Here is a 27,930-nt window from a genome sequence, read left to right as displayed (position 1 = left end):
AAAATAGCTTAGACACGCATGCATGAGAAGCAAATTTAACATGTCACCACCAAAGTTTGTATCCAATAGCCTCCCACTTAATTCCTGAAAAGCCTAGTGGAAAATGATGCTTATCTTGGGAGGCAAATGCCAATTTTAAATGGCTGTGGAAACTGACAAGCCAAAGAGGTTGATAAAGTACACAAATCTTGCTGCTCCAAGAAAAGCCGCTTGACCGTAAAAGCCAAGTGCATAAGGTGCAACAGTGAGGGCTTCAGGATACAGTGCTGCACGCCATGTCCAACACCTCTGGTGTCAAAATACAGCACTACTCTCATGGATCAGTCTGCTAAGGGGCAAGCTCCTTCAAGTCACTTCCAAAGTCATTCCATCTATACAGCCTGCTGCATCTTCTGAGATGGAAGCTTGGAAAACCTCAAACATAGCAATCTGCTCACTGGACCTTTGAAACTCTAGCACCTAAAGCCCACCTAACCCTTAAATTCCAGCCCAAGCCAGACTGAATTCAAGGTCCGAAACCTACATTAATTCCATGGGAGTGGAAACACCCACGATTGAGTTAGGTAAAAAGCAAACTTCATCATCTCCCTGTTTCTTACTCCCACACTTTAAATGCTGCAATTCACTGCTCAGTAATTTTCAACAGTCAACACCTACAAAGAGCTTGAAGTCACTTGCTTCTCTAGTATTCTCTCTACATGGAGACGTTACTTTTACATCACTTACTGAAGGTAGCTGAGCAACGCCTGACATGACACTTCAAGGTAAAGTACTATTTACCTGTAACTACAACACAATTAATCTTGAGACTGTGCATTTTCAAGGCTAACCAAGGAGGTTACCTTCAGCAGTCTCTAGCAAGCTTCACGCTGTTCCAAACAAAGCTCACTAAACCAGCACTGGTTAGTAAACACTCAGCTGAAGATCTTCTTCCATGTAAGAAACTGCACAGGTAGCACTGGGCTTTTGTGAGAGATCAGTAAATCTGGGATGAGAGGAATTCATTACAACATTCAACAGGCATGCAACAAACATGTAAAATCCAAGTGTTTAGCTATGCCAGCCAATTAAAAAGTTAAAAATCAAAATACAAAGGCTGGCAGTTTTGGAATTAAAACCTTGTTTCTAAACTACTTTTGTAAGAATGCTTATTGGCATGGGGATGTTAAACATTGTTCTGCAGGTTACAATGGTGGAACACCAAAATCTGCCCACAGGCCATTCTCTAGAGAGGTTGTTTTCAAAAATGGCTTCAACAATTCCTTGGTAGTCATGAGGCCCCTTAGCCAAAACCTTGTATCAATGAAATCTGAAGGCCATTATCTCTTTTCCTACAAAAAAAAAAAAAAAAAAAAAAAAAAAAAAAAAAAAAAAAGCCTTTAAGTGACACTGGACAGTTCTTGGTACAAGTTCTTAGTTTGCTGGTGAAATATTCCATGTCCCCTCATATTACCTCATGATCATTACTAAGCACTAGCAAATTTCAGTGTTTCTAGCATTTATAATCTATGTATATGACTAAACTCGTCAGCAAAAGCTGCAGATGATTTAAATGACTAAGCATCATGGTAAATGCAAGCTAAATAAATAAACTTCAATAAAAGGTTTCTAAAGCATCTGTTCAAACAAAAAAAACCCCAAACCCAACTAAATGAATCAGCCACAATCACATACACTTGTCCAAAACCAGATCTTTAATTTATTTTTTTTTAAACGTGCATTATGCCATGAATTCATAGGGAATTGGCTCCAGCAGCTCAGGATCCTTGCCATTAGTTCTCACAAAGTGTGCTTCTCTTGGTGGAGCAGGCTGTAAACAGAAAAATAAAAAACAAAAACTCATGGCACTACAGCTCAAAAACCTTTCAGAAAACAACACTGTCAACCATTTAGCACCTTACTATATAAACACTACAGCAATTTTACCGTTCCTAATCTCATAAATTTGATTCAAGAAGTAGCAGTAAGAAAATGATCTGCTAGAAAATGTGCTGCTGAATTAAAAAACTTATGCTTTACTCTCTGCAGCTGACCAACCCAATGAACATGGAGTGATGTATCCTGCAGTTACAGAAGCACTAGCCACTGTATCTTCTGTGAAGTCTGGTTATTCTTTATTTCAAGGGTTACAACAGAACCTGTTGCAACTTAAAGTTCAATTAAAACAAAGACTCTACTGACCATAAAACCATCCAGAGCTGCTGCTGCTGCAGATTAGCAACAGAACAGGAAGCACCCAACCCTTTGTTCACAGCTACAATTTTCACCCAGCACAGAGCAGTTCTGCTCAGGCACCAAACATCCCAGACAGCCCGGACGCTGATGCACTGCATGCAGCTGCTACTCCAAGAATTAAGTAATCTCCTGAAGAAGGACTGTGACCCCAATAGAAACATTACCTGACGTTTGAGTTGAACCCAAATGCCTTTTTCTTTTGCTTCCTTTTTCTTCCTTTCATTTTCCTTCACACGCTGCAGAAAGCTGTCTCTGCTCTTGGAATGTTTAATATGCTCTATACGCACATTGATTCTCTTGGCCAGAATCTTGCCCCTAAAACAGGGAGTCAGTTTTTAATCCACACTTGAAAAAGGTCACTTTAAAGCAAGACCTACAGCCCTTACAAAAGTAACTCCAGAAGCTCAATTACAGGTAATTTTTCTTTAAAGGCCAATACCTCAACACACAGCTGCAGACGCACATCAGATGTAAGTTACACATAACCAAAAGGTTATTAATGTATAACAGTATAATATATAACCATGAGCTGACACTTTCAAATTAAAATTGTGGAGAATACATAATTTTAGCCTCTTAGCATACAAACAAGTCATTTTATTACCAATGCACAGCAGTCCAGCTCCTGGAACAAAAAAAACCAGCTTGTCTGTACAAAAACCAGCTGCATACAGCTACAGACTAGTATTTATAAAGGGCTTCAGTACCAGCACACTGGCTGAAAACCCCTACTAGGTAATGGGACTTTAGGTGCTGGTAAGAAAAACAAAAACTGTTTCCTCTGACAGGATCCAAGTCAAATGAGCATCATTTGCTTGGGTTATAAAAAGGAAATACACTTTACCCACCTTGAATGACCAATAAAGACAATAACTGTCCAACTGGCAAAGTGAAAGGAGGGTGCAATTACAGGTCAACTTTCTCAAATACCAAGTTTCAATACATGGAATTTCATTACTTACTTAACCTGCTTGTTAACAATAATGCCCACAGCATGCTGAGTAACATTATATACCCTTCCAGTCTTGCCATGGTAACACTTGTGGGGCATGCCTTTTTGAACAGTACCCATACCCTGTTAAGAAGCAAAAGAAGAGGAAAAAAAGAAAGGGGGGGGGGAAGGTAGCATCAAGAATTTTTCCTTCAGAAGTAATTTGAAGTATACATTTCAAAATATTTGAGATTAATTTTAAAATATTTCCATTTTAAGCTGGAATTTATAACCATGCACTTTGCATCTGAAAACTACCAAATTTTGCTACATCAGTTCTGGTTGCTTTCAGTGTCGGTGAAATGACTGATCACTTTGCTTACAGAAAGAGCAAGCAATCACAAGAGACATTCATCATCAAGCTCCAGTGCATCAGGAATTGTCAATTCTGAGCAGTACATTCTCCAAGAGTCAAACAACAAACAAGCAAATTGTACACCACCTTCTGTGTGACTGTTACAAGAACGTGGCGTTACAAATTAAACCGAAGGATTCAACAATGTAGGAATCCTAGGTGAAAGGCTTTCACATTCATTACAACTCAGTTATGAAAGTACAGTTAACTTTAAAAGTTCTAAAAAATACCAAGCGACAGGAAATGTTACTTCAACCCCCCCCATATTTATATATATGATGGATCCTTAGATTTATTTCTCTATTTCTAGTTTTAACATAGCTTTGCAATCACGTAACTACGAACTGCCCCACCATAAATCATGGCTCATCTGAAGAGAAAGCTCAAGTCGAGCAAAACAGAACATCTACTGAAACAACAGCTGAAGTTCCTATGAAAGTAGTGCCAGTAGCCAACTCAAACATTAGCTATGGCATATTTCACTCCTGTTTTTCAGCTGAACACACCATAACAAAGCACAGCCAAATGATATTCATCTACAAAACCCCACATACACCAGCATATGACACTGAAGTGCTGCCACTGGTCCGGAAGCACTGTCGTTCCAATATTGCTCCGAAAGCGAGCTTGTGTTGATACACGTGACCCAGTTAACAAAAAAGTCCACCCCAAGGAACTGGAGACTGCACAGGACCACACTGCTTTAGCTTTTAGTTACACAGCACTGCAGAAAGTACCTTGATATCAACTATGTCACCCTTCTTGTAGATCCGCATATAGGTAGCCAGAGGGACAACTCCTGTTAAGAGATACAAATTTGGATACTTAGGAAGCCCAGAATTTCACACATACATAAAAAAGGATGGGGGATACAGATCATGCATTTGATAGAATTTTCCTGAATACCTCAAAAATCAAACCATGTTTTTTTAAAGCAGTAATTACACACTTCACACACTTCAAATTTTTAAAATACTCAGCTAAAGAAAAATTAATTTGTGTTCCTAATGCCGAAGTTGAAGAGACTTGTTTAATATATCAATACAAATGGAACTGCTTATTGATCAGAGGAAAAAACCCTCTATGTTTTAAGTAACTGCTGAAATAGTCTCATCACTTTTAAATTAATTTTCAAGCACTGACAGAATTAGCCCTATGACTACTGTCAAGCAATTAGAATACCAATGCATTTGCTGTAAGAGTTCAGCGTACGTCTGCGTACGGCCCCAGTTTCTAGCCCAAGTTGTCAGAAATCCTTTGGCACAAGCCTTTGTTTCGCAGTCCATCCTCAGGGACTGCAGAGGCCCATCAGGTCAGTAACTGGATGCAGTGTTGGTACTGTAAGGGATACTCACCATGCTTGCGGAATGGCCTCGAGAACATGTAACGTGTCCCCCTCCTCTTTCCCTTTGTGTTCGTCATTTTGGCTGATTACTGTAAAAATGAAGGCAAACTATTCAGAACTACTAGTTCACTCACCACAAAGTTGATGGGACTTTCAGGTATTTCAGATTAATGGAGTCTTTAAGCCTATTCAGAATGGCACTGCTTCAATTCAACCAATGGTATTCACTTAGGCACCCGAAGAAATCGGTGCTTAGAATGGATGCCAGCAAGGCACTCACTTAACTCCTGCTTAAACCAAGGTCTACTATGAGATCAAACCAGGCTACTCAAGAGCTTTGTCCATCCAGGTCTTGAAACCCTTTGAGGATCAAACACCATTCAGCATTGGAAGGGACCCACAAGGATCACCAAGACCAACTCTTGTCCCTGTGCAGAACACCTGAAGAGTCACAGCATGTACCTGAGAGCATTGTTCAGAAGATTCTTGAGCTCTGTCAGGCTGGTGCTGTGACCACTTCCCTGGGGAGCCCATTTCAGTGCTCAACCACACTCTTCACAAAGGGTGAAGAACCTTTTCCTATTATTCAACCTAAACCTCCCCTGACACATCCTCATGCCACCTCCTCGGGTCTTGTTACCGGTCATCACAAAGATCAGTGCCTGCCCCTCCACCTTCACTCATGCAGAAGCTGTAGCGATGAGGCCTGCCAAGGGACCTCAGCTGCTCCTTGTATGGCTGTCCCTCCAGACCCTATTGCACATCCTCCCCAGGCAGCGTGTCTGGAGGCCTGGCTGTTCCCATTAACATTATTCCCTTTATATCCAGTCTGAGCTTCTCCTTCTAACTTCAGCTCGTTGTTTCATGCTCCTTCCACGTGCTCTTTCCAGGCACCAGGATACATTCTGTTGACTGTGGCGCTGTGAAGTGTCCCCCGATGAAACCTCTGCCCCATTCCCTCAGCTTCTCCTTATAAGACATCCATAAGGCAGGATCTCCACCACCACATTTACCGGCCACTATTACGTCTGACACAAGGCCCAGACGCTCCGCAAGCCTACGGAGCCATTCCGGGGGTGTCCGCCCCGAGCAGCCACCCCTGCCGCCTTCCCAGCCCCGACATCCGCCGGCGGCCGCGGCGTGTCCGGGCCCGCTGCCACGTGCTGCAGCCCTGCTGCTGCTCCGCACCTGCACCCTCCGCGGGCCCCAGCGGCCCCTTCCTCGCTCCCTCCCCCAGCAACCTCCCTCCTGCCCGGCCCTCCCGCAATCCGCCCGGCCCGGCCACCCGCAACGCGCGGCCTCCTCGCTCCCTCACTCCCCGGCCTAGGAAGGCCGTGGCGCTCCCATCGGAGCCGGCGGCCCCCCGCCCGCCCCTGCCGGAAGCACGACCCCTCCGGCCGCGTCCCCCCTCTGTATCCCCGTCCCCCCGTGTTCCCACCGCGTCCCCCCGGAGCGGCAGAGGGCCGCGGGCGCTCACCGTGCGTGCGCACAAAATGGCGGCCCGGCTCCAAAGGAAGGGGCGGCGCCGCGCCCGCCCTTAACAGCGGGGCCTTGGCGGGGCTGCCCGCGCCGCGCCTGACGGGAAGTGCCGCTGCGGCGGCGCGCGCGCCCGCCCACGGGAAGGGAATGTCGTGAGGGGCAGCGACCCCCGGGAGGCTGATCCCGAAAAACAGCAGCGGCCCAAGTCTGACCCTTTGGCTAAAGCAGGGACAAACACCGGGGGTTCCACGGCTGTGCATGTGGTTTCGTGGCAACGGGCAGAAACCGATGCACAGGAAGTTCCAGCTGAACATGAGGAAGAACTTCTTCACTGTGCAGTGACCACGCACTGGAACAGGCTGCCCAGAGAGGTTGTGGAGTCTCCCCCACTGGAAATATTGAAGAACTGTCTGGACACAACCCCGTGCCATGTGCTCTGGGATGGCCCTGTCTGAGCAGGGAGGTTGGACCAGATGCCCCCGGTGGTCCCTCCCAACGTGAGCCGCTCTGCGGTTCTGTGAGGTGCGGCGGGAGGGGTTTGCAGCGGGGATGCCGGGGAGGGAAGGCGAGCCAGGTGTCCGTCAGGGATCCCGAGGAGCCAGTCCGGCGGCGAGCAGCTGGCCCGCCATCCGTAAGGAGTTGAGTTTGGAAATGTGAAACATAAGCAGCCAGCAGGGTGTTTTACGACATTAAAGTAGTGCACCAACATTTAAATTCGCGGCAGTGTGAGCCTGCTGCCGCTGCTGTGTCAGTCACGGCTGCCCGACCGGCGATCCCGGATTCCCGGGCAGGGAAGCGGGGTGGGAGAAGCATGCCAACACCACAGGCGAAGAGGCTGCGCAGGTTTGGGGTTTCTTCGTATTATGATGCCATAATCTCCAATTTGTGTGCCAAAGATTTCCCCCAGATAAATAAAGCGCGGATTGTCTACAAGGAGTCCTTACAGTGCCACAGGTTGCATCGGCTGCGAGGTGCCTGAGAACGAAGGGAATGGTGAGCGGGTTCCCGAGCTGGCAGAGTGACTCAGTGTGTTTGTGCATCTCCAGTACCGGAGCAGACAGGAATCGCCATGGGAAGCTGATTGCAGTGAGTCAAGAGAGGGCCTCCTTCCTCCAAGCTAAACATGCAGGGACAGTTCAAAACTTGTCTCAGCGAGGAGTTGCCCTACTGCAGAAATTTTCGTTTTGAATGAACGAAGCACTTATTTAATTTAGGGGAGGGCTGATTACTTAAAGCAGCGTATAAAAACATACTTCACAGTTGTACTAATGTTGTCTTGCAAAACTCAAGCCCTTTCAGTCATCACTTTAACGCAAGTTTAATATTTATGGATCACAAGAATGGATATGGAGGATTAAATACACTATCAGGTTCTGCTTGCAGAGCTACTTGGCAGGACATGTTCTGACAGGCCCCGTCTCCACATGAAATCTTTTGGAGTAAAGTGTTATATTTAGAAAAATGTGTCTGTACTCCATCCTGTCACCATGAAAAATCTAGAATTTACAGTGCCTGATATATATGCAGAGAAAAATCTATATAATTTAATATGCATTCAGCCTAGGTACCATGAAACTTTTCCAAGCATGAGCATCGTTACAAGCCTGAACAGCTCTTAGATAAGGAAGTGCATTGGCAACAGATTTCAGAGAGGATATCAACCAAAGTAAAGACAGGAAGCCAAATCCTAAAAGGCATTATTGGATGAAGGAAGCTAGGCATTTACAGTGAGTGAGCTGAATGCCTTAATCTTACCAGTGATTTACATGGAGGGCAAATCTCTGCATCACCCTGGAAGGAATGGGGAAGAAACACCACGTGTTGAAACCCATGTCCACATACAGAACACATATGGAAACACATATGGAAAGTGTCATTCATAAGGGAGTGGTAGCTGTGAACTTACTTGAACTCTGCTCTATTTGTGGCCAAGTAACACATGCAGAATTTGGTACATATTTTTTCCTGAATAAATCACATGACAGGTTGATTCAAAATTTCAGTAATGTTTTTATTCATAAATTTACCTTGATTAGCACATTCCCACGATCCTTCTTTAGCTCCACATTTCAAAGCAATCATGTTTCACAGTTTGTCTCCATTGAATCATTCCCTAGGCATGCTGAGCCTGATGCAGAAGTCCATCCTACCTCACAACATTTGATACATGATTTTCCAAAACTGAGACCGGATGAGCAGTTAAAGGTTGTAGAGCCTTTGCATGTTGCTCACAAAAGGATTTCTTAATAATGGCTGTCTCCAGCAGATAAAGGTGCACAATTTGTGGGGTGATTTCTGGTTTGGAAACTGGAGCTAAAAGCCAAGCAGATGTGGGGGAGACCTGCAGCTCCACATTTCAGACTGCATGTGCTCCCCTTACTGCCCTGCTCTGTCCTCTCAAAAAGCCAGCCTAAACTGCTTTTCCCTGATCAAACTGCAAGTTGTAGGACCCAGACTCCAATTTCTCCTAGGCTGTAGGGCAAGCACCACATCTGGTTCTGCTCCAGAAACACCAGGTACTCAAGGTGGGTGAACACAAGTAGCAATGCACAGCTTAACACGAAGATCCAAAACACCATGAAGGTCCCAGACTGGTACTCCACCCACTGATGTACTCTGGAAATCTTTCTACACCATGCTAGACTGTTTGTTTCCTTCCCACTTTGCCTGGCTTGGAGGTAAAGCAAGACAGGGAAAACAGCTTCAGTGGGAACCAATTCAAAAGTTGCTGGGGAAGGGAGCTTGAAAGGGAGGGCTCATTAGAAGTCAGAGGAGTGGAGAACAGATAAACATCACTTTGTTTTTCAGAGTGGAAAGTACCATGCCAAACCCCAACCATTTTCAGTCCCCAAGCTCCCACAGTCAGGATCCTGGTATCTTCCCTGGGAGAGCCGTGTTTTTTTTCTGACATTTCTCTGCAGCATCTGTCTGGATGATGGCTCTCTGTAAAGAATAAATGTGCTGTGATGATTCTGCACATGGGGTTGCCAGGAATCCTTCACTGAACTTTTAATGCACAGTGGGATCTGGCTTGCTCCTATGCTCGGCGGACCAAGTGATACACAGAGGGATCTTGAGTGTGACATTCCATTTGTGTTGGGTTATTCAGCAGGGGTGTGGAAGGAATTTAAATTAATGAGAGTTTGTAAAGGGCTTTGAGGTGAAAAATGAAAAATATTCCCCTTCAGTAGGGTGTAGGTCTCCTGTGTCTCACATAATGCATTCATTACATGAAAAGAAAAAAAGCTGATGAGGACTGGAGCAAAATTTTAACAAATAACTGAAAATAGATGTTAAAGAGGATTAAAATCTCCAGTTCCTTTTGTGATAGCATTGCAAATCCAAGAGCCTAAATTGAAAATCAAGATTGTGAAGTTAATTGGTTACCCCATCCACAGCATCTACGCTGCGCTTTTGATGGAAAAGTTACAGACCAAAGTAATCTGTGTTACCTCCTCAGTTGACCCAGTTACTCCCTTGTTTATTCCTTCCAAAAGGATCATGTTACATGGCATCTCAGAGTCATGCTTCTGTCCCCTTTTATGGTCTCTTCAGCTACCCCGTGATTTTAGCCCTAACAACCAACCTTTTTATTTCTGTAGTTAGTTCATCTCTTTATCCACAAAACCCCTTCTGAAAATACAAGCCTGAGCCTAGTTCCAGGGGAGTTAAAGTCAATCAAATTAGTGTCTAAGCAACCAATCACCTTCCAAAAATGACAGTGCAGACAAACTTCTTCAAAGGGCTCACTGTGGAATTGCAGAAGTGCCAGTACAGGTGACTGTACTGAGATGCATTGCCAGTGAGGCATATCATGGGGAAAGGAATGGGAAAAACGGCAGCCTGCCTTTGAGAGAAGTGAAAAGACAAAAACTCTATAGACTAAGAATTGTGATGGGGCTCAGCATGTCACACATAGGTGGAAATTTTCATTACAGTTATGGTACTTATAGATTTGTTGCCAATTCAAAGTGTTCCTTGATGCAAGTGGATTGACACTGGACTGAAACAAATGGCCTTTTTTCCATCATTAGACTGCAACATGAAATCTGAAATACTGAATAAATTCTGTCATTCAGCTGCTTATTTGATTAACATGGCATTCTACTTTTTATGTCAGTGAATACTGCACTACTGCCCCTACAGAAATCATCAGGAACTTCCAAGGAAGCTGTTTTGTAACTATGACCATCTTCTTAAAAATACCAAATAATACAATTATCAAACTTCAGATTTATCAGACTTCATTTCAAAAGCAATTACGGTCCCTTTCTTCCCTTACTAACAGAGCAACTTCTCAACCAACTGGTTTTATTATTCAATGTATCCAGTATTCAGTTATTCAGCTGGTATCACCATTCAGTGTTTTCTCAAACTTCTTGTGTTACCACATTTTTGTCTCTGTGTAACCTCTCTTGAGTCCAAACCAGTTACCCAGGCACAAGCAACTCCTTATATTGTCACCATCAGCTTCACTGTACATTTACTTGTTTTGGCTAAAGGTGATTAGCCACTCCTACGCTGATACAGCTGATAATTACACATAATTCTGCTCCTTTGTCATGGAGGAACTCAGCTGCTGCCAGTAGTAAATCTGCATAATGTGGGGATTTTTGTGCGGATTTTCTTTTGATAATGTACTGAACGTACATATAGAATTAATATTGAAATATATGATTAAAAATCTGATCTTTCACATTCCAACCTTGAGCCCTTTGCTAGCCCTCTTGGGAGTTACTAACTACAGTTTAAGAACTGGCTTAATGATTAGGATGCTATTTTCTCTTTTGTTTATGTCTGACCTTAGTGTACTTCTAGCTGGAAGAACAATGATGCTTGCCCTTTTTCTGTAATTATTTGCACAGAATATCTCCTTTGCACTTTCATTTTACCAAGCTAAATACTCCATGCTCTTGAAGCCTCCATACACTTAGCAGGCTCTGTGCATTTGCCCCTACCTCCCACACACCTCTCTTGATTATCAGTGTTCCAATTTATACACAACAGTCCCTGTTAACTTGCTTACTGTGCACCCATTACTTCTGAGATGCTTTCTGCTATTACTGAAGATGATCACAATCATCAACAAAAAAAGGTGTTACAGTTATTACATCTGATGGATGTAATAGCACATAGTGAAAATGTGGGTGGAATAATTTTCTATTCTATAAATACTCTATGGCATTCTATTAGCGTATTGGCATCTGGAGTAGCCATTTGCATTTTTCATTAATTGTTCTGATCACAGCTATTAACATAATTGTTTTTAATTACTTATAAAATGGCAAAGAACCTTGCTGGAAGGAAAGGTCTATATAAAATATTGCTAGTTTCAGGTAAAGAAATGGTTTTTACTTAGTGTTAGCTGAACTCCAGTAAGCACAAATTTAAATTTATCTTCCAACTATGCCAGATTAAATTTGTTTTTCTGTATGAATGCCTAAAGACAAAGTAGAATGTTTACTATTTTAATAGTGCTACAAAATGCTCTTTTTAATAATGCATGAAGTAACCAGAGTTATTGCAAACTCATGGTAACAATCTTTCTGTAAACATTATTGTCTTGAACCTAGTTCCAAATACCTTCCGGATGCCAAAAGAAAATCCTATCCTGCTTTCATAGCATCTTCTTGAAAGAAAAAAAAGGAAGGAAGAATCACATCCAGAAACTACAGGAGTGAAAAGCTCACTGTTATCTGCATTAGAGCGCTTCACATGTGTTTATAATTCCACTTACATATTCTTTCCTAGGTGCTTTAGCAGAGTTTGAAGCTGTGGTCAGAAAATGTTAGCCTTCACTGAGTGATTGCCTTTCTGCCTCCTTTCCAAAGTGGGAAATGGACTGTAGCTTCTGCAGTCTTACACATACCAGTATCTTAAATTATGAACCTGAGACAGAGCCCTTGACATCACAAGGTACAAATGCCTTTTAACAGTTGTATGTTTAAAAAGTACACGTGCTTTTATTTTCACCCTGTTTTGAACATTATCAGTCCTGCCGTCATTTTTCAGCTTTCTAGCTTATTGAGCCGTAAACTTGTTATAATAAGGTGAATTTCTCAAGTAATCCTCATCACCTGAACCCAGGAACTGTGGTTGCAAGGGAGCTATCAAATATCACAAGGCTTGTGATAAAATAATGAGAGTTGGCTACACTCTGACAACGCCTGTCAATGAGACAACAACAGCTGCTCTGAACAAAAACTGCAGCCAGAAAAGAACAAATTAATGGTCAGTCAAGGAGAAGTGAAACAGAGAATTAGCAAAGGATAAACTTGACCAAACTTCGACCAAACGAGGATAAACTGGACCAACTTTCCCATCTGTGTAATAGGAATAATAGCACTATATATGGAGCAGGGTTATTGTCAAGGATCAACTAATTAATATTTGTGAAATGCTGTGGAGTCCTTCATGGAATAAGCAAAATAGCAATGTGACCTAATCAGCATATGAGCTGCTCCAAGGTAGCTGCAACTTATCCAAGGGAGAGAGGCAGCTGAAAGGACAAAACAAGGAAAAGATCCCCCAGGGCAAATGGCACTAAGTGCTGCAGGGAGAGAGAAGGAAATGAACTTGCAGGGGAAATGGAAGGAGGAGATGAGACCACACGGGACAAAGAGGTGATGCTTGGATTACTGCAGTATAAAGACACAGGGCACAAACTCTACGAAATGGAGCTTTATTAGTTCTGCTGCTCGTGCAATAACTTGTTGTTGGTTGGTGGGTTTGGATTTTTTCTTCGTTTGGTTTTTTTCCTTTCTTTTTTGTTTTGTTTGTTTGTGGGCTTTTATTTAGCTTTGCTTTTAGAAAAAACTAAGTATAACCAGATGGGAGTATTTAACTGACCATCTGCAAGTACAGAGGGCAACTGTGGATTCTTCAGGGTATAAATCTTGCAAGAGAAGAAATCAAAATCATTCTACTTCTGTATTGCTGACAAAGAGAGCATTGTTTGAGAACTGATTGCAACAAGGACTTGAACAATAGCTTTAAATCAGCGGAAGGACAAGATATTGCTGTGACATATGTCTCAATTAAAACAAAAGTAATTCACCACCTGTTAGTGTCATGAAAGACACAGGCCATTAACAGTAAATGCTCTTTAACAAATTTATTCTCTCCCCAGAGCAGTTTCCAGTATTTTTTTCTACCTCTTATTGGATATTTTTTTCTACTGCATATCTATCTCCATGCTGGTTTACCTATTCCTCCTTAGCTTCCCTTATATCTTGGTACTGTAGAGAACTGATTAGTGGGGGAGACTGTAACGATACAAACTCTTCACCTGGAGGCTGCCTGTTGTCAGATTGTGCGTCACTGTTGTTATTCCATGATAGCTAATCTTGCTTTTGGGGAACTGCTGCACAGATCACAAAAATAAAACCTTGCTGACTGCAACGGGAAGTGTTGCTTGGTATTCTGGTAGAGAACACAGAGACTGAGGAAGCATCTTGCACTTCTTACCTCTAATAATGGATTTTCCAAGTTAGTGTTAGACACTGTCACTGACTCACAAAGTTTCAGACTAAGGAGAAGCTGGAGTTACTGAAACAATGGCATCTCAAGTGCCTGGGTCAAAGATCAAAGCCATTAATTTTTAACAAGTTTCTGTTATTGAAAGCATTTCATTACAATATTAACCCCTCCTTCTTTTTAAATATACCTGTGGCCCTATTTATCCAAAAGATTCTGTTCAGAACAGTGTAAAAAAGCGCACAGTTCTTTTTTTGTGCCTAGCCCATGTCCTTTTATATCAAGATCACCAAGACCCAAGCTATACACACTTCTCTTGCAGAATACAGTAACATCTTCCCAAAGAGTTACCATTTTATAAATGGACTCTTTTTCTATGAATTGGAACTTTATTTTCAGTTAGAATTCCACCTTCTTTTAGAAGTCTAAAGACTCAAACAGTGATAACAGTTTAGAAATCTCTGTTATTTTCAACACAACTAAATTCTTACATTTTACAGTCCATTGGACATCTCTCTTAACTGATGTATATTTTGTGTAGAAATTTTCATTCCGTTTAGTAACATAACATTTTTTATTTTCCCTTTTAACTTCTCAGATGCTGGTTATCCTTTGTATAGCAGATTAATTGTTTGCCAGCTATACATATATGGCAAGACGCCCAGTATCAGCTGAGCTGTGAATATCAAAGTATCAAAATATCTCCACGTGAGAACTCTGCAAGAAACAAATACTGCCCTCTGCTTAATAAGAAAAAAGTAGAACAAACCAAAACCACCAAAAACACAAACCAACAAAACCCCAACAAAACTCAACACCTTTACTGAGGAAAGCTTTGATCTTCTAAAATGAATGTAAGGGAAAAAACATCATAAGCAAATTTTACCCTGCCAGAGAACTCTTGTCTAATCCATTTTCTTAACAGATTTGGTCTAATAATAGTTATTTCTCACATCTCTTTGTAAAATATTATGAGATCTACTGATAAAAACAGCTAAGAAATAAAATAATATTTATCTGTAGTACAATTGTACATCACAATGTGTACACTTTATATGCTTTCCTGAGATAATTTATTAATATATTGCTTATGATTACAACTAAGACAACTTACGCTTTTGAACCTATGCATAAAATGCATCACTTATTTAACTACTTGCTCAGATCCTCCCACATCAGGTAGTTCAGCACCACCCCTGTATGGCTCCCAGAGAGCATGCACAACTGTTATGTAAATAGTTGTATTTTCTGAAAATGTACCCTCAATGTAATTTACAAAAATAATTTACTAATATAGATGTTTCACTAGCTGTCAGTTAGTCCAAGGTGGTTTGATAACATTATTTTCCAAATATATTTCCTGTTGTCTCTTCAGTTCCCCAGAAGGATCCAGTTTCAATTTTCATAACGTGTTAAGAGTCCAGTTCTGTATAATTTATGCAGCATCAGGTTTTCTTGGAATTATGAGATACAAGTTGGGGAAAATTTCTTTTATGTCTTACCCTCTACTGCCTCATAGCACAAATCCTGGAACGCCCACTGACTGCAAAGTAAGGTGCATTTCCATAGCAAGGCTGGTTAATCTATCATGAGAATGGTGGATGGCCTTCACTGGGACATGTGTCAATAAAAATACAGATGGTGAATTCAGATGGCTTTCTTGCACGGACAAAACCGCCTCCCCTCCACCCCCACTATTCAGTCTGGATCCAGATTTAAGAGTGTCTGGAACAAGTGGAGGTATATAGAATCATAGAACCATTCAGGCTGGAAAAAGACCCTTAAAATCAAGTCCAAGCGTTTAGCCAGCATTGCCAAGTCCACACTAACCCGTGTCCCTAAGTGGGACACAAAGCAACCTGCTCTGGCCTCAGATCTGACTGTGCTATGAGCAGAAGGTTGGACTGGAGACCTCCAGAGGTCCCATCCAACCTGATTTATCCTATTATAGTATGCTCTTGCAGTCACACTGTACAAGTCCAAGAACAGGTGTGGTATGTTTGCATTCAGGTAATGCAGCAATAGTCCAACCAGCTGGTGGTTTGACTGGTTAGTGGAGGGCTAAATAGACTTGTGGGACCAATTCTGTTGTCAAGCAACATTAATGAAAACCTGACATCCCCCAGATTCAGCAAAACCATCTATAGTCACAGATAGATGATACAGGCACAAACACACCTGTGCCATGCCTACTCTTCAATTTCTGAAGCCAGCCTACTCACACACCCTAGAGTAAGCCGGGTGCTTGCCAAACCACAAGATTATGAAACAAGGAGAGGCACAGGTTAAGCAGCAGCAGTTTACCCTTGTTATATTTTCTCTTTGCTTCTTTGTGTCTCTGTACATTCGGAATGTAAGTCCTTCAGAAGATAGAATGGGGTTTTCTCTTAGTGTCTCACATATTGACTGAGGAGGCAAAGTGCTGTGGCTTCTGACTTGTAGTCTTAGATGTTGTGGTAGTACAGATGTTATGCAATAACAAGTATATGCTCCGAGACATTTTCAGGGCAGGGAAATAATTGTATCTGTTCAACTAATGTACCTCTGTAAGAAAATAATCCATTCTTTAGTGAAGCCCTTAGGAGATACTGTAGGTGGCATTTCTCTTGGCAGCATATTCCAACCATTAATGTCTTCCACTGTTAAAAAATGTGTGCCATTTATAATTAAAATTTGTTTCATTTCAGTTTATAGGTATTTATCTTGTTATGCCTCTCACTGTGCAAGATTAAAGATCACTGTAGCCACCTTCCAGTCTGTTTGAAAAGCCAAGAAGATTGTGCTCTTTAAGTCTCTCCATACAAAGAATTTTCTCCTGCCTCAAGTAATTTCTCAGCATTCTTTTGACAACAAGGACACCAGAGGTTAGTGCACTATTACCACAAAAATCTGTTCAGTGCCATATCTAAAGGGGAAATTATGTCCCTTCCTGCTTGCCCCATCCCTGGTTCCCTTGTTATATATGCAAGGATTCCCTTATTTGATTATACCATAGCATTAGACTGGTCCCTGACCACTCTAAATTTCTTTTCAGTCACCGCTCTCCACAACAAAGCCCCTCATCTCTGCAGACATGACCTGCTCACTGTATTTTTAAGTAACTCTACTTGAGTATATATTGAAATATACTGTAACTGAATGGGATGAATTTACCAAACAATGCAGATCTTACGATAACCCCAGACTGAATTTAATTTCTCATTTAGCTACTCTTTCTATCTTGACAGCATATCAATTTTGCATTCTCAGTAATACCTCTGTTTTTCCCACTGATAGGATCCTGGCACTCTCCTGCCAGCTTTTCTGAGTAACTTTACCCTTCAGTGCTGCTGTTCAGTGCATCCTACCAGTTTCCTGAACAAACTTGTCTGATCCTCTAAATCCAGGGCTGGTAATCTCCTACTCTCCTTCCTCAGACCGCAGAGGCTCATGTACTCCACTCCTCAGTCACTATAGCTCAGGCTTTGATAACCAAGGGTTCGATTACTACATCCCCTAGTTCTTTCTTGTTAGTGAAGACCAGATCCAGCTGTGAAACACTCCTGGTTGGCTCAGCCACGATCAAGAAGTTATCCTTGATGCCTTCCAGAAATCTCCTTGATTGCTTGCATCCTAATGTGTTATACTTGCAGCAGATATCAGACAGGCTAAAATTACCCCAAACTCCAGGGTTTGTGATCAAGAAACTTCCTTATTTGTTATTAAAGTTCTCCTCAGCAAATTGGCTAGCCAGTTGGCAAAGATGCTCTGGTTGCCTTTTGTCAGTGGATCTTGTCTCTTCCCAGCAATAGAAGACATGACTGATACCTTTTCTCAGACCAGGTCACTTACCATGCTGCTGTTTATGAATTACAGTCATTCTGTTTTCAAAACTCTGTAGCCTCAAGCGTACACAAACATATGTACAGTCCTGGTCTACCCACCGTATTTTTCCTTAGCTCACCAAATATACTTAATTTTTGAGTAATTCCAATTGCCCCAAAGGGCTTGATGATGACAATTAAGGGATAATTTTCAATTCTATCCCTCATTTCCTCATATTTTACTCTAGTTTAATGGCTGATAGTATAGAAAGTGTTTCTGTATTTCCCCTCGTTCTATGTGGCCTGAGTCCAGTTTGCTTAAAACACAGCAACTCAGTTTACACAGCATTTTGGAACAAAATCAGTCTCTCTGTATGTTACTAATTTAGCATCTTCCCAGCTGCTCTGCTTAATCTCTAGCCACGATTACCCACATCTGCCAGATACAGGCCAGCACAGCCATATATTCTCCCCACTTTTTAAAATGTAGTCCAATATCCCAGAATGATTGAATTTTTGCCTTGGAACTAGAGACAGAAAGAGCATTTCAAAACAAGTATATTTTACCTTCTTTCTCTAATTTATGAGCAGGAAGAAACTTCTAGGCAATCTCTGACTTTCCGGTTGTGTGCCTTTCAAAATTTCCTGCCGTATTCTCTGGCCCATACGGTTCTACTTGATGCCACATAATTGGTTCCAAACTGAATTACCTCCCAGATAATGGTATCAGCTTCTGCAATAGTGCAGTTGCTTTTCATGCTTTTCTGCTTCAGGGAGACAGCACATTGCCTTATTTTTCTCCTGTCATGTTTTGAAGATTTGGTCTTCTCTGGATGATAGAGGAGTACCTGTTGTGGTGGATCTGATTAATAGTGTAAGGAATTGTTTTGGAGATGTTTCTGGCAGCAAATGTATTTCAGTGGATGAACTGTTAGATAGCTGAAGGTTTGACACTTCTATCCTGCTAAATACCCATTCTTGCTTTTTTTGCTCATAAATGGCCAATCCACTACTTTTGTTTCTATTCTTTCTCATTCCCCTGATGCTGTCCTCCCCCATGGTTTCTGTGGCAACAGTTTCAGAATGTAGTCATCCAAGAGGTGTTCATTTTCTCAGGTACTATACTTTTGAAATATACAATTCTAGATGACAGGTATCATATAAAATGATTTTATATGGTATTTCAGGATATTTCAGGTTGCAGTAGAGTTCATAATTTATAATATTTTCTGAAGTCATATTCTTTATGTTTCAGCTGAAGGAAAATTTACTAGTCCATTAACTTAGTTGCTAAAGAACATTTACTTCTGAAGATCATAGAAATTGTAATGATTTAATGTTATAGATATTAAAATATATTTTTTACAGTGAAAGGATGTATTTATGATCAAGACCTTGTGTGCATTGGCATTGTTTTTAATAATAATGCATCTTGATCTACTAGATTTTTGTTTATGTACAAAAAAAAGACAGGGTGGCAAATATCTTGGCTAGCTTTGTGCTTCTTTAGTGCAGGTATCAACATCTTGAACAAGTCATCCAGATTTCTCTTACAGTCTGCAGACAAGCAACATGATTAAGCTCTTTCTCAAGTAGGTCCCTCAAGCACTTGGTATGACTACTCTACACATCAGCTTTACTTTTCAAGATGTCTGAGGTGGGGGCATACAAATCCCAGACTCACAGAAACCAATGGGTTGGTCATCTACAGCCAAGGCAGGAAAAAGAAGACGGGAATTAATAGGCACGTGCCTTTCCACATCCCCATCCTCCTGGGAGGTACCCCAGAGAGACAGCTTTTACAGCTGCTGTTGCGACGAGAGAAGTCACTTGGAAGTTATCTTGGCATGAGTGACTGAGCTGATAGGAGGCAAAAGTTTTCTTAATGCCATTCCATAATTTTCTTTTATTGTTTAGCTGTGAGTTATGCCTATTCACTCTCCTCACCTCTCTGGGCCACACAGGAACTCTTTCCCTGGACTTCGCTCAGTATTTGCATTAAGCCATCACACACCAACTCCCCTCACCCCTAAGTCTCCCACTACCAGTGCTCACCAAGCACCTACTCATTAGATTTCAACTACTCTCTTTTTAGTCTAGAGAAGAGGAGGTGATCCTTCCCCTCTACTCAACCCTGGTGAGGCTGTATCTGGAGTGCTGTGTCCAGTTCTGGGCTCCTCAGTACAAGAGAGACATAGAGCTCCTGGAGCAGGTCCAGAGGAAGGCAACAAAGATGATTAAGGGACTGGAGCAACTCTCTTATGAGGGAAGGCTGATGGAGCTGGCCCTGTTCAGCCTCAAGAAAAGAGGAGTGAGAGGGGACCTCATCAATGTACATAAGTATCTAAAGAGGAAGTGCCAAGAAGATGGAGCCAGGCTCTGCTTGGTGGTGCCCAGTAACAGGACAAGAGACAACAGGCAGAAACTGATGCACAGGAAGTTTGCTTGAATATGAGCAAGACCACACACTGGAATAGGCTGCCCTGTTCAGAGAGGTTGTGGAGTCTCCCTCCTGGAGACATTCAACAAGTGTCTGAATGCAAATCCTTTGCCATGTGCTCCAGGATGGCTCTGCTTGGGTAGGGATGTTGGACCAGACGACCCCCAGTGGTCCCTTCCAACCTGATCCATCCTGTGATTCTGTGGCCAAGTATTGGAATAGGTTGTCCTAGGAAGTGGTGGCGTCACTATCCCTGGAGGTGTTTTAAGAGGCGTCTGGATCTGGCGTTGGGTGATGTGGTTTAGGGGTCACAGTGGTAGTGCTGGGTGGACGGTTGGACTTGAACATCTTAGAGGTCCCTTCCAACACTGACGATTCGATGACTCTGCATAAACGCCCGGGCCACCAAAGGACCTGACCACTCCTCCACCCTCCCGCGGCGCCAGGCGCGGCCAGCCGAGCATGGCCGGCCCGGGCGGGGCGGGAGGCGGGGCAGAGGCGGAGGGGCGGGCGGGAGCCGGGCGCTGACCCGGCGGGAGGCGGGGCCGCGCCGAGCCGGGCGGGGCGGGATCGCTGGGAGCCGGCGGCGCGGGCGGCGGGAGCGGGGCTGCGTGGCGGCGGTGGGAGCTGCGCGCCCGGCCGCGGGGGCCCCGCGCCGGCGGGGGCGGGGGGCTGCCCCCGCCGCCTGCCTTCCTTCCCTCCGTCCCTCCCTTCCCTTCCCCTCCTGCTCCCGCCCGGCCCGGCCCGGCTCCGCTCGGCTCGGCGCTGTGATTGGGCGGAAGATGGCGCTGGGCGGATGGAAATCCTAATGACAGTCTCCAAAATCGCCTCCATCTGTACCATGGTGAGTGAGGGGCTGGGGCTGTGCCGGCTCCCCGGGGGTGGGGACGCGGGCGGTGGCAGCGGCTGCGGGGGGCGGGCTGCGGGGGAGGCCGGGCGGGGGCGCGGGGCGGCGTCCGTGGCGCGGGCGGGAGCGCTGCCGTGGGTGGCGGGCGGGAGCGGAGCGGAGTTAATCGGCTTTGGGAGACTCAACCTGGATGCGGGCGCCGAGGGGGTTGGGCTGGGCGGGCGGCGAAGCGGGGTCCCGACTGAGGACGGGGCTGGAGCGCGGGGTGACCAAGCACAGCCTTCCCCAAAGTGTGCCGAAAGCGGGGGCATCGCCTCCAGCTCGGGGCTGCTTATTGCGGGCGTGTGGTGGTTACGGTCGGGTTTCTGGAAGCGCCCTCCTTCTCCCGACACACTCCGTAGCGTCCCTGCTCTCCCTCCGAGTGCAGCGCGCCTGAGCTGGGGCTGGAATCGCCCATCAGCGGGCCGGTGCTCCCCGGGTTACCCCGACAAGTGCGGGCATCCCATCCCGCCCGATGGGCTCGGCCAGGCGCGCTCCTTGTGATCTGACTGGTGTGCATCGATCCTGGTCCCGTAGGAGGCTTCTCCCTGTGACTGCTTTCTCATTACTCTCTCTCGTGATGAATTAGAGCCAAAAGCAGAAGCACAGATGTGATAAGGCTCTCTCGGGTTGTTTTAAAGAGGGATGGGCGGCTCAGTAGATTCGCTGATGGAGGAGTGATGAATTTAAGGAAGGAAATATCCCTTAGTCAGTAGAAGTTACTGGTTGTCATGCAAGAGGTGTGCTGGTGGTTCATAGCAGAAGGTCTTGCATTTGTGCTCTCTTGTACCTATTCCGTGGCCAGGTGAAAGTTCTTGTTACCAAATCCGTTTCCACGGGGGAAGGAAAGAGGTTATTAAGGGGAAGAACGCACTCTGTCATCTACTCTGTTAATTTGCTGAGTTGCTATTACAATGTCTCATAACATCAAACAGTGGGAAGTGCTTACATTTCATATTATTGGAAACTGATTTATGGTTTTCATGAATCTTGCTGCAAAGAGGCTTTAATGTCTCAAACAGATATTTCAGAGGTGGCCCATGAGAATTTTGAGTGAACGTCTGGAAGCCCATAGGATGGGATTGCTCAGGTGGTGTTTAGTCACTGGAATAATGTTTTTTGTGACATGGGAGATGACATCTTTCAGTTTGGAATTAGAAGAGTCTGATAAAATTCTTGATAAATTCTTGAATTTATCAGCTGTATACTGACATCTTTATGTGGCCAGATTTGTAGGACGTGTACCATGTACTTCAGGAGTTTCCATTCTCTGGAGGCAGGTTGTTGAGGAATCAGTGTGATTGATCCCTGAGCTGGGGTGATCTCCTTTTCTTGCAATTCTAGCTGACATCTTTTCACCCAGAGTTGGCCGCTGGCCTTTGTGTTGGCATAAATTCAGTGCTGGCCTCTTGATTTGGGTCAAGTGTGAGACCTCACTGCTCTGCTTCTGGACTGCATACAAACCCTAGGTCTGGACTGGCCAAGCAGATAGTTTAAGATTATTCTGTGTGTATGTTTATTAGAAATGATGTTATGTCACTGAGATTTAGGTCAATCCCAAACCAATTTTTTCAACTAAAAATCTTCTTATTACTAACTAAAGTATCTGTATCCATAAAGCTGAAATTCTGATGGCAGTTCGATATTATCTGTCCAATCATTGTCACGTGTGCTGAGGTGGATAAACTCCAGGCATAAGATTTTTGCTGGGCCTTTCTGATCCATGAGCTTTGATAGTATTGTGATATGGGACACCTAGCATAGGATACCAGCTGTAAAAGCTTTTCGGCAGTTAATATAAGATGGTGCTTAAAAGTATATCCATAAAGATAGTGTGAGGGAGCACTTGGTAGTTACTGTGGAGCTGTTCAGAAGTGTGGTTGTGGTGAGGCAGATCTTTTTAATTTTAACAAGAGTCAAATACTTATGTTTAAGCATATGTTTTACAAAATTGAGAAGGATTATAATTGCTGAGTAATACTATTTTTTTTTCCAGCAATGCTTACATCGTGTCAACACACTTTGATAAAGTGCCAGACAACTACCTAAGAATTCTCACAAGTTTTTCTTGCCTTTTCCCATGCCTCTTGCAAGAACTCTCAGACTGTTACTTCTCTTCTTATGATTACTTAGTACAAAACCAGTAACAGGCATTTTTTTCAAGAGACAGTTTGTGCCTACACAAACCTAGCATGCATGTACACTTATAATCTCTAAGAGCAGTCTAGAACTATTTTGAAAAAGCTCTTCCATTGCAATTCTGCATTTCACGACTTCTTTTTTTTAAATCTGAATTCAAGTTTTGCTTCTGCTGACTCATTTATATTTTATGCATCTTACCCTCGTTGTTCAAGCCCTGAATATTATAAAGCAGTATATTATGTTTTGCAATACTGGCACGTTGTGTGGGTACAGTGAAGAGTGATAACCAGTATGTTTAGTTTACCTGTAGTACCTTTTGGGGATGGTCTTCCAAGAGGACATCCCATCTGTGTTGATTGGTTCCTTTGTGTATGCTCCATTAGTTCATTGATCTACACCCCAGTGTTCATACTAATGTTAACAGAGCTCTTTCTGTAGTAATGTTTCCTAGTGTTGTGTCGCCTTTCAACTTCCTTAAAATTCTTTGCTCTATATCACCATTCCCATGCTTCCTTGTGCTGTACTAAGTCTTAATGACAAGGCTGGAGATTGTGGAAAAGCACTGGAAATACCTTTGCCCTTGAGTGGTTTAGCCACTGTTCCTGTTGTAAAATGCATGAGGTTAAAATTGTGTGGTCTATTTTTTTAAATTATTTTTAATGTCTTTGCAGTAAAAGTAGAACTTGATCTTTTACCCTCATCCATGAGTAAAACTGCAGTCAGAGTCTTACCTGACTGAACTGTTTGGGGTTTTTATGCATGGCTGAGGAGGGATAAAGTAACCCAGGCTAACTACAAGGAAGATGTGCCCCATGCTATACTCACAGATTGCATCTAGTACTTCTGCTTCTGTTGTCTAGAGTCCAGGAAACTCTTGCCAGCAGTTGAAAGGTATCAAGTCTTTGAGTCACTGAAGCAAAGAGAAGATAGAAATTACATTTGTAGCTTAAAAGCTATGAAAAGCCTCAAAGATGTCAGCCTCAGACATAGACAAGGAAGTTGTAATGGTAGTAGTACTTGTTTTCAGTGTTTCTTGTAGAAAGTGGTTGATGATGTTGGCACAACCTGGAAAAGTGTGATGATATTTTAAAACTATGCTAATCGAGGAGCTGTAGCATTAGACATCAAAATCTTCATGTTCTGGGTATTTGTCTGTGTATTCCCTTCTCTGCCTGGCAGCTCAGCATCTTGCATACAGAGTCTGTCACTGAACGTCTTCAGTGATGGTTTCAGCCCCTCAGCACTGACATCAAATAGATAGTTTGTGGTTAGATGTTGACTGTGTGATGTAACAGTGTGTTCTGCATGAGGACCTCTGCTTATCTTACAATCCAAATTTTTGTTTCGTTTTTGAAAGGATTAAGACGTGGAGTCACGCTGAACGGCTGGCTCTTGTCCTTTTCCTGCCTGCCTCCTCTTGAAGGGCAGTTATGTTATGAGTACCCTTTTGCCCATTTCAGTCACATTTCACAAGGGTGAAGATGTTTCAGAGGTACTAGAGTTCAAACAAGCATGTGTGGGAAAGGCGTCCTAACAGTGGAAACAGACGCTGGAAGTGCCCAGCTGAGGGAAGGTTGCAGTGCACCTACCTTGAGTGTCACAGCAGAGAGGCTTTATAAAAACTCTTAATTGCAGGAAAAATTTGTAGCTAACTGTGGGAGAGGTGTGGATTTATGGGCTTTCTTACTGTTTCAGGAATTGTTTGTTTACAATAGGATTTTCAAACCTGATTGTGAAATCTGCACTTCATGTAAATTGATGTTTGCCAGAGTCTACAGCCAGCCAGAAATGGCTATGAGGTACTCACTCCTGTTCCTTCTAATTGCACTGTCTCCTCTGAGGCATGAATTGTAATACTTAAACGTTAATTGATGATCAGGTTAACAGATTCCGCAGGAAGGTATACAAAGGATCCATGCTGGAAGAAGGGAGAATTGAGTAACAGCAAGGAAAGAAAAGTTACGGGAAAACCGCTTCAAAAGAGGAGGTGACAGAAAAATCCAGCAGAGAAGGAAAGGACTAAAGTAACACAGAGGAAACAGTGGTGTTGTGGCATTCCTTTATCCAGCTGTCTACCTTGCTCATGTAGCACGGTTGGCAAGAAGGAACATGTGCCGCTGCTGCTCATCTCAGCCACTGCATTTCACTCTGGCACCATGACCTGAATCTGCCGTGCTCCATGGACCAGAGTGCTCAGGGACATGTTCTGTTGTGGTGGCTCTGTTGCAAGCGCAGGAAATTTTGGAGAAGTATTTGTTAGGCAGCTGGGGTAAGAGTTTACACCACAGTGTGGAGGTTCACTTGTCTGTTGGAGTTCTTATCAGGAGACTATTTCATGATAAACATTATACTAAGATTCAAGCATGGTTGTGACATCTGTCATCATCATTTTTGTAGCTGTAATATGCTACAATATGGTAATAAAAGATGAATGTTTTTATTTGGTCTTTAAACTACTGGGTTTGTGACACTTTTTAGTATACTAATTAATTTAGACAATTTCGTTTTCAATTTTCATCAAAGTAGGAATTTGACTCTAATATAAAACAATTGTCAAATATGAAACACAAAAAATTCTTGAAGTTACATAGTTGTAAAGCAGTATTTATACCAGCACAGGGAATTATTTAGTTGATGTATTATTTAGGTGGATAATTTTATTTATGTAAGTGTTCCATTTTCTTTTTACGCGTACATGTGTATATTCATCTTGCAAGTTCTAAGCTCAAAGAAACAATGAAATACGAATTTGGACTCTAGTCTTGGCAGCAGGATTTTTAGCTGTGTCAGTGTGAACACCTGATCCTGTTACTAGACAACACTGGAATATTTAGATCGGTCAGTTATGTGCTCCTGAAGCAACTCAGTTGCATTAAAACTTATACGAATGATTCTGTAAAAATGTGGCAAAAGGGGCTTTTCTCTTCAAATTTCTTGAGGGAAAGAGATGTATAAAAGCTGTGTGGAAGGGGTAACTTTTGTTTTTGTAGCTTAGGAAGATTGCCAAAATTAAATGCTTTTAACAAATTATTTATTTCAGTAAGGTGTACCTAATCTTTCAGCTGAGGGAAAAAAAAAAATCTAGATCTTTTTTGTAGTGTAAAACCAGAAGGTTGTATTAACATGAGTAGACCAGAATAGGAACACATTTTTACCACCTCTTATAAACTTAAATTCTTTTTATGATTCCATGAGCATGGGAAGTTATAAAAGCAATATATTTGTTTTCTGAAACTGGAATTACGTAGGTTAATAAAAGCATGTGAAACACATCACAGGATGCAGTTTAGCAAAAACAACGATTGAGCAAATGTGTTTTCCCCACTCACCCTGCATTTTAGGTAGTAATTTTTCTGAAATATTAACTTGTCTCTGACTTGGGTATTCAAAAGGATACGCCGTCATACGCAAGGAAGTGTGACTATATGTAGTTGTGAAGGAAAATACATTGTGAATGTTCAGTGGGGCTCAAAAAGATTGGCTTGGTAGACATACCAAATACAAAGAGAAATTAATTTTGTGATTTGGTATAATTTTCCTTACCCAGGCAGAGGTGTTTTTACTTCATACTCAAAAAATCTTTTGTCTTAACTGCACATGATATGAATATATATGTCTTAGACTGATTAATTAGTAAAATAACACTATTTGGAAGTATTTAAAAAGTATTAACTGAAACTATCCAAATATTTCATGTATTAATAATGCATGTTCATTTGTAAAGAAATGAACAAAAAGGATTATTTAATTACACTCGTATTTCGATGCTGCTTCCTGGCTGGAAACAGTATCAAAAGAATTGCATTTCAGTCTTGGTTGCAATTGAAGCAACAAATATAAACTGATTTAATATAGCTGTTTTCTTTGCTCTTAATCCTGATTCCTATGAATACATGGAAAAGTATGAATTCACGTATTCTGATAAAACATAACTGGAAGAGCAGAATTCTGCATTTCTTCGTTAAGAGAGGATTCCTTCAGTCATAGTGCATTAATTAGTGCATTAGGCTGTGAAATTCTCTGTATCTTCACTAGTGGCGCAGACAAGGATAACGAAAAAAAAAGAGTGAAAACACTAGTGAGTGCTTCTATACTGAGATATATTTTTGCAAATTATAAATAATTCCATTAATTTTATACTTGTTCAGGAACATTGTTCTTCCTGATTACTGAATTTCCCTTTTACTTGTAATGCCTTTTGGTCACTAGGAAAGGTGATAGTTCTGTGTTGTGTGGTGGTATTGTTAATTTACCTATAGCTAAGGTCATGTTTTAGAGATTTGGCTTATATATACACCCGTGCAACATGGTTTAGTTGTATGAACCACCTTTAATCAGTGTTGTTCCTTTTCTTGAGCGAGGTGGAGGGCATTGTAAGGAAGGATCTAGCATAGTGCATGTGTGAAGGGAGAAATGGATCTTCAGGATGTTGGTGACAAATGTAAGTTGACAAGAAATTTGTTTTAAAGGTGAAATTTTGATTTTACTCAGGAAGTTTACAACTTAATCAAACTAGAGGGTAAAGCTGTTAAACTACTGCAAAGATAACCCACAAAGCAATCAACTGATACTTACTCTAGAAAGGGATAGATCAAAGCCCCTCTCCCATGCCAGTAAAAAGTGTAAGCTTCCAAGCATGTTAGGCTGGTTATGAATCAAGCCTTTGTAAGGGAAATTCTGCCTGCTAGGTTGGATGGTAATGACAAGGTAGGACACTTCAAAACTGCAATTGTTTGCCTGCTTGCTGACATGTTTTTAGACAGTATTTTTAATATAGG

The 27,930-nt window shown here is 42.4% G+C and overlaps 2 protein-coding genes, 1 long non-coding RNA gene and 1 other non-coding gene across 5 annotated transcripts in view; 2 read left to right on the top strand and 2 right to left on the bottom strand.

Moving 5' to 3' along the window:
* Window positions 1-1,671: 1,671 nt before the first annotated feature.
* On the bottom strand, window positions 1,672-6,508 carry RPL21 (ribosomal protein L21). The gene is made up of 6 exons (XM_039565647.1): window positions 6,404-6,508; window positions 4,937-5,015; window positions 4,319-4,380; window positions 3,198-3,310; window positions 2,400-2,550; window positions 1,672-1,810 (listed from the first exon to the last, which is right to left on the bottom strand). Exons 2-6 carry the CDS (start codon window positions 5,001-5,003, stop codon window positions 1,721-1,723), a joined length of 483 nt encoding a protein of 160 aa, XP_039421581.1. The 5' UTR covers window positions 5,004-5,015; window positions 6,404-6,508; the 3' UTR covers window positions 1,672-1,720.
* LOC120411661 lies at window positions 3,006-3,138 on the bottom strand. Its single transcript, XR_005604116.1, has one exon. It is a non-coding gene; the product is annotated as a small nucleolar RNA SNORA27 (small nucleolar RNA).
* Window positions 6,509-6,808: 300 nt separating the features above from the next.
* LOC109144707 lies at window positions 6,809-8,395 on the top strand. The gene is made up of 2 exons (XR_002045617.3): window positions 6,809-6,927; window positions 7,302-8,395. It is a non-coding gene; the product is annotated as an uncharacterized LOC109144707 (long non-coding RNA).
* Window positions 8,396-20,808: 12,413 nt separating this feature from the next.
* USP12 (ubiquitin specific peptidase 12) overlaps window positions 20,809-27,930 on the top strand; it is a 32,844-nt gene continuing 25,722 nt past the window's right edge. For both annotated transcript variants that reach the window (XM_039565636.1, XM_039565632.1), the window contains exon 1: window positions 20,809-20,968. In XM_039565636.1, the coding sequence (XP_039421570.1) occupies window positions 20,921-20,968 (48 nt within the window). In that variant the 5' untranslated portion in view covers window positions 20,809-20,920. The remainder of the gene's footprint in view (window positions 20,969-27,930) is intronic.

The sequence above is a fragment of the Corvus cornix genome, chromosome 1, assembly GCF_000738735.6.
Source record: "Corvus cornix cornix isolate S_Up_H32 chromosome 1, ASM73873v5, whole genome shotgun sequence".
NCBI lineage: Eukaryota > Metazoa > Chordata > Aves > Passeriformes > Corvidae > Corvus > Corvus cornix.
Note: the sequence above shows the minus strand (reverse complement) of the source record. Positions and strands in the feature narration are given on the sequence as shown.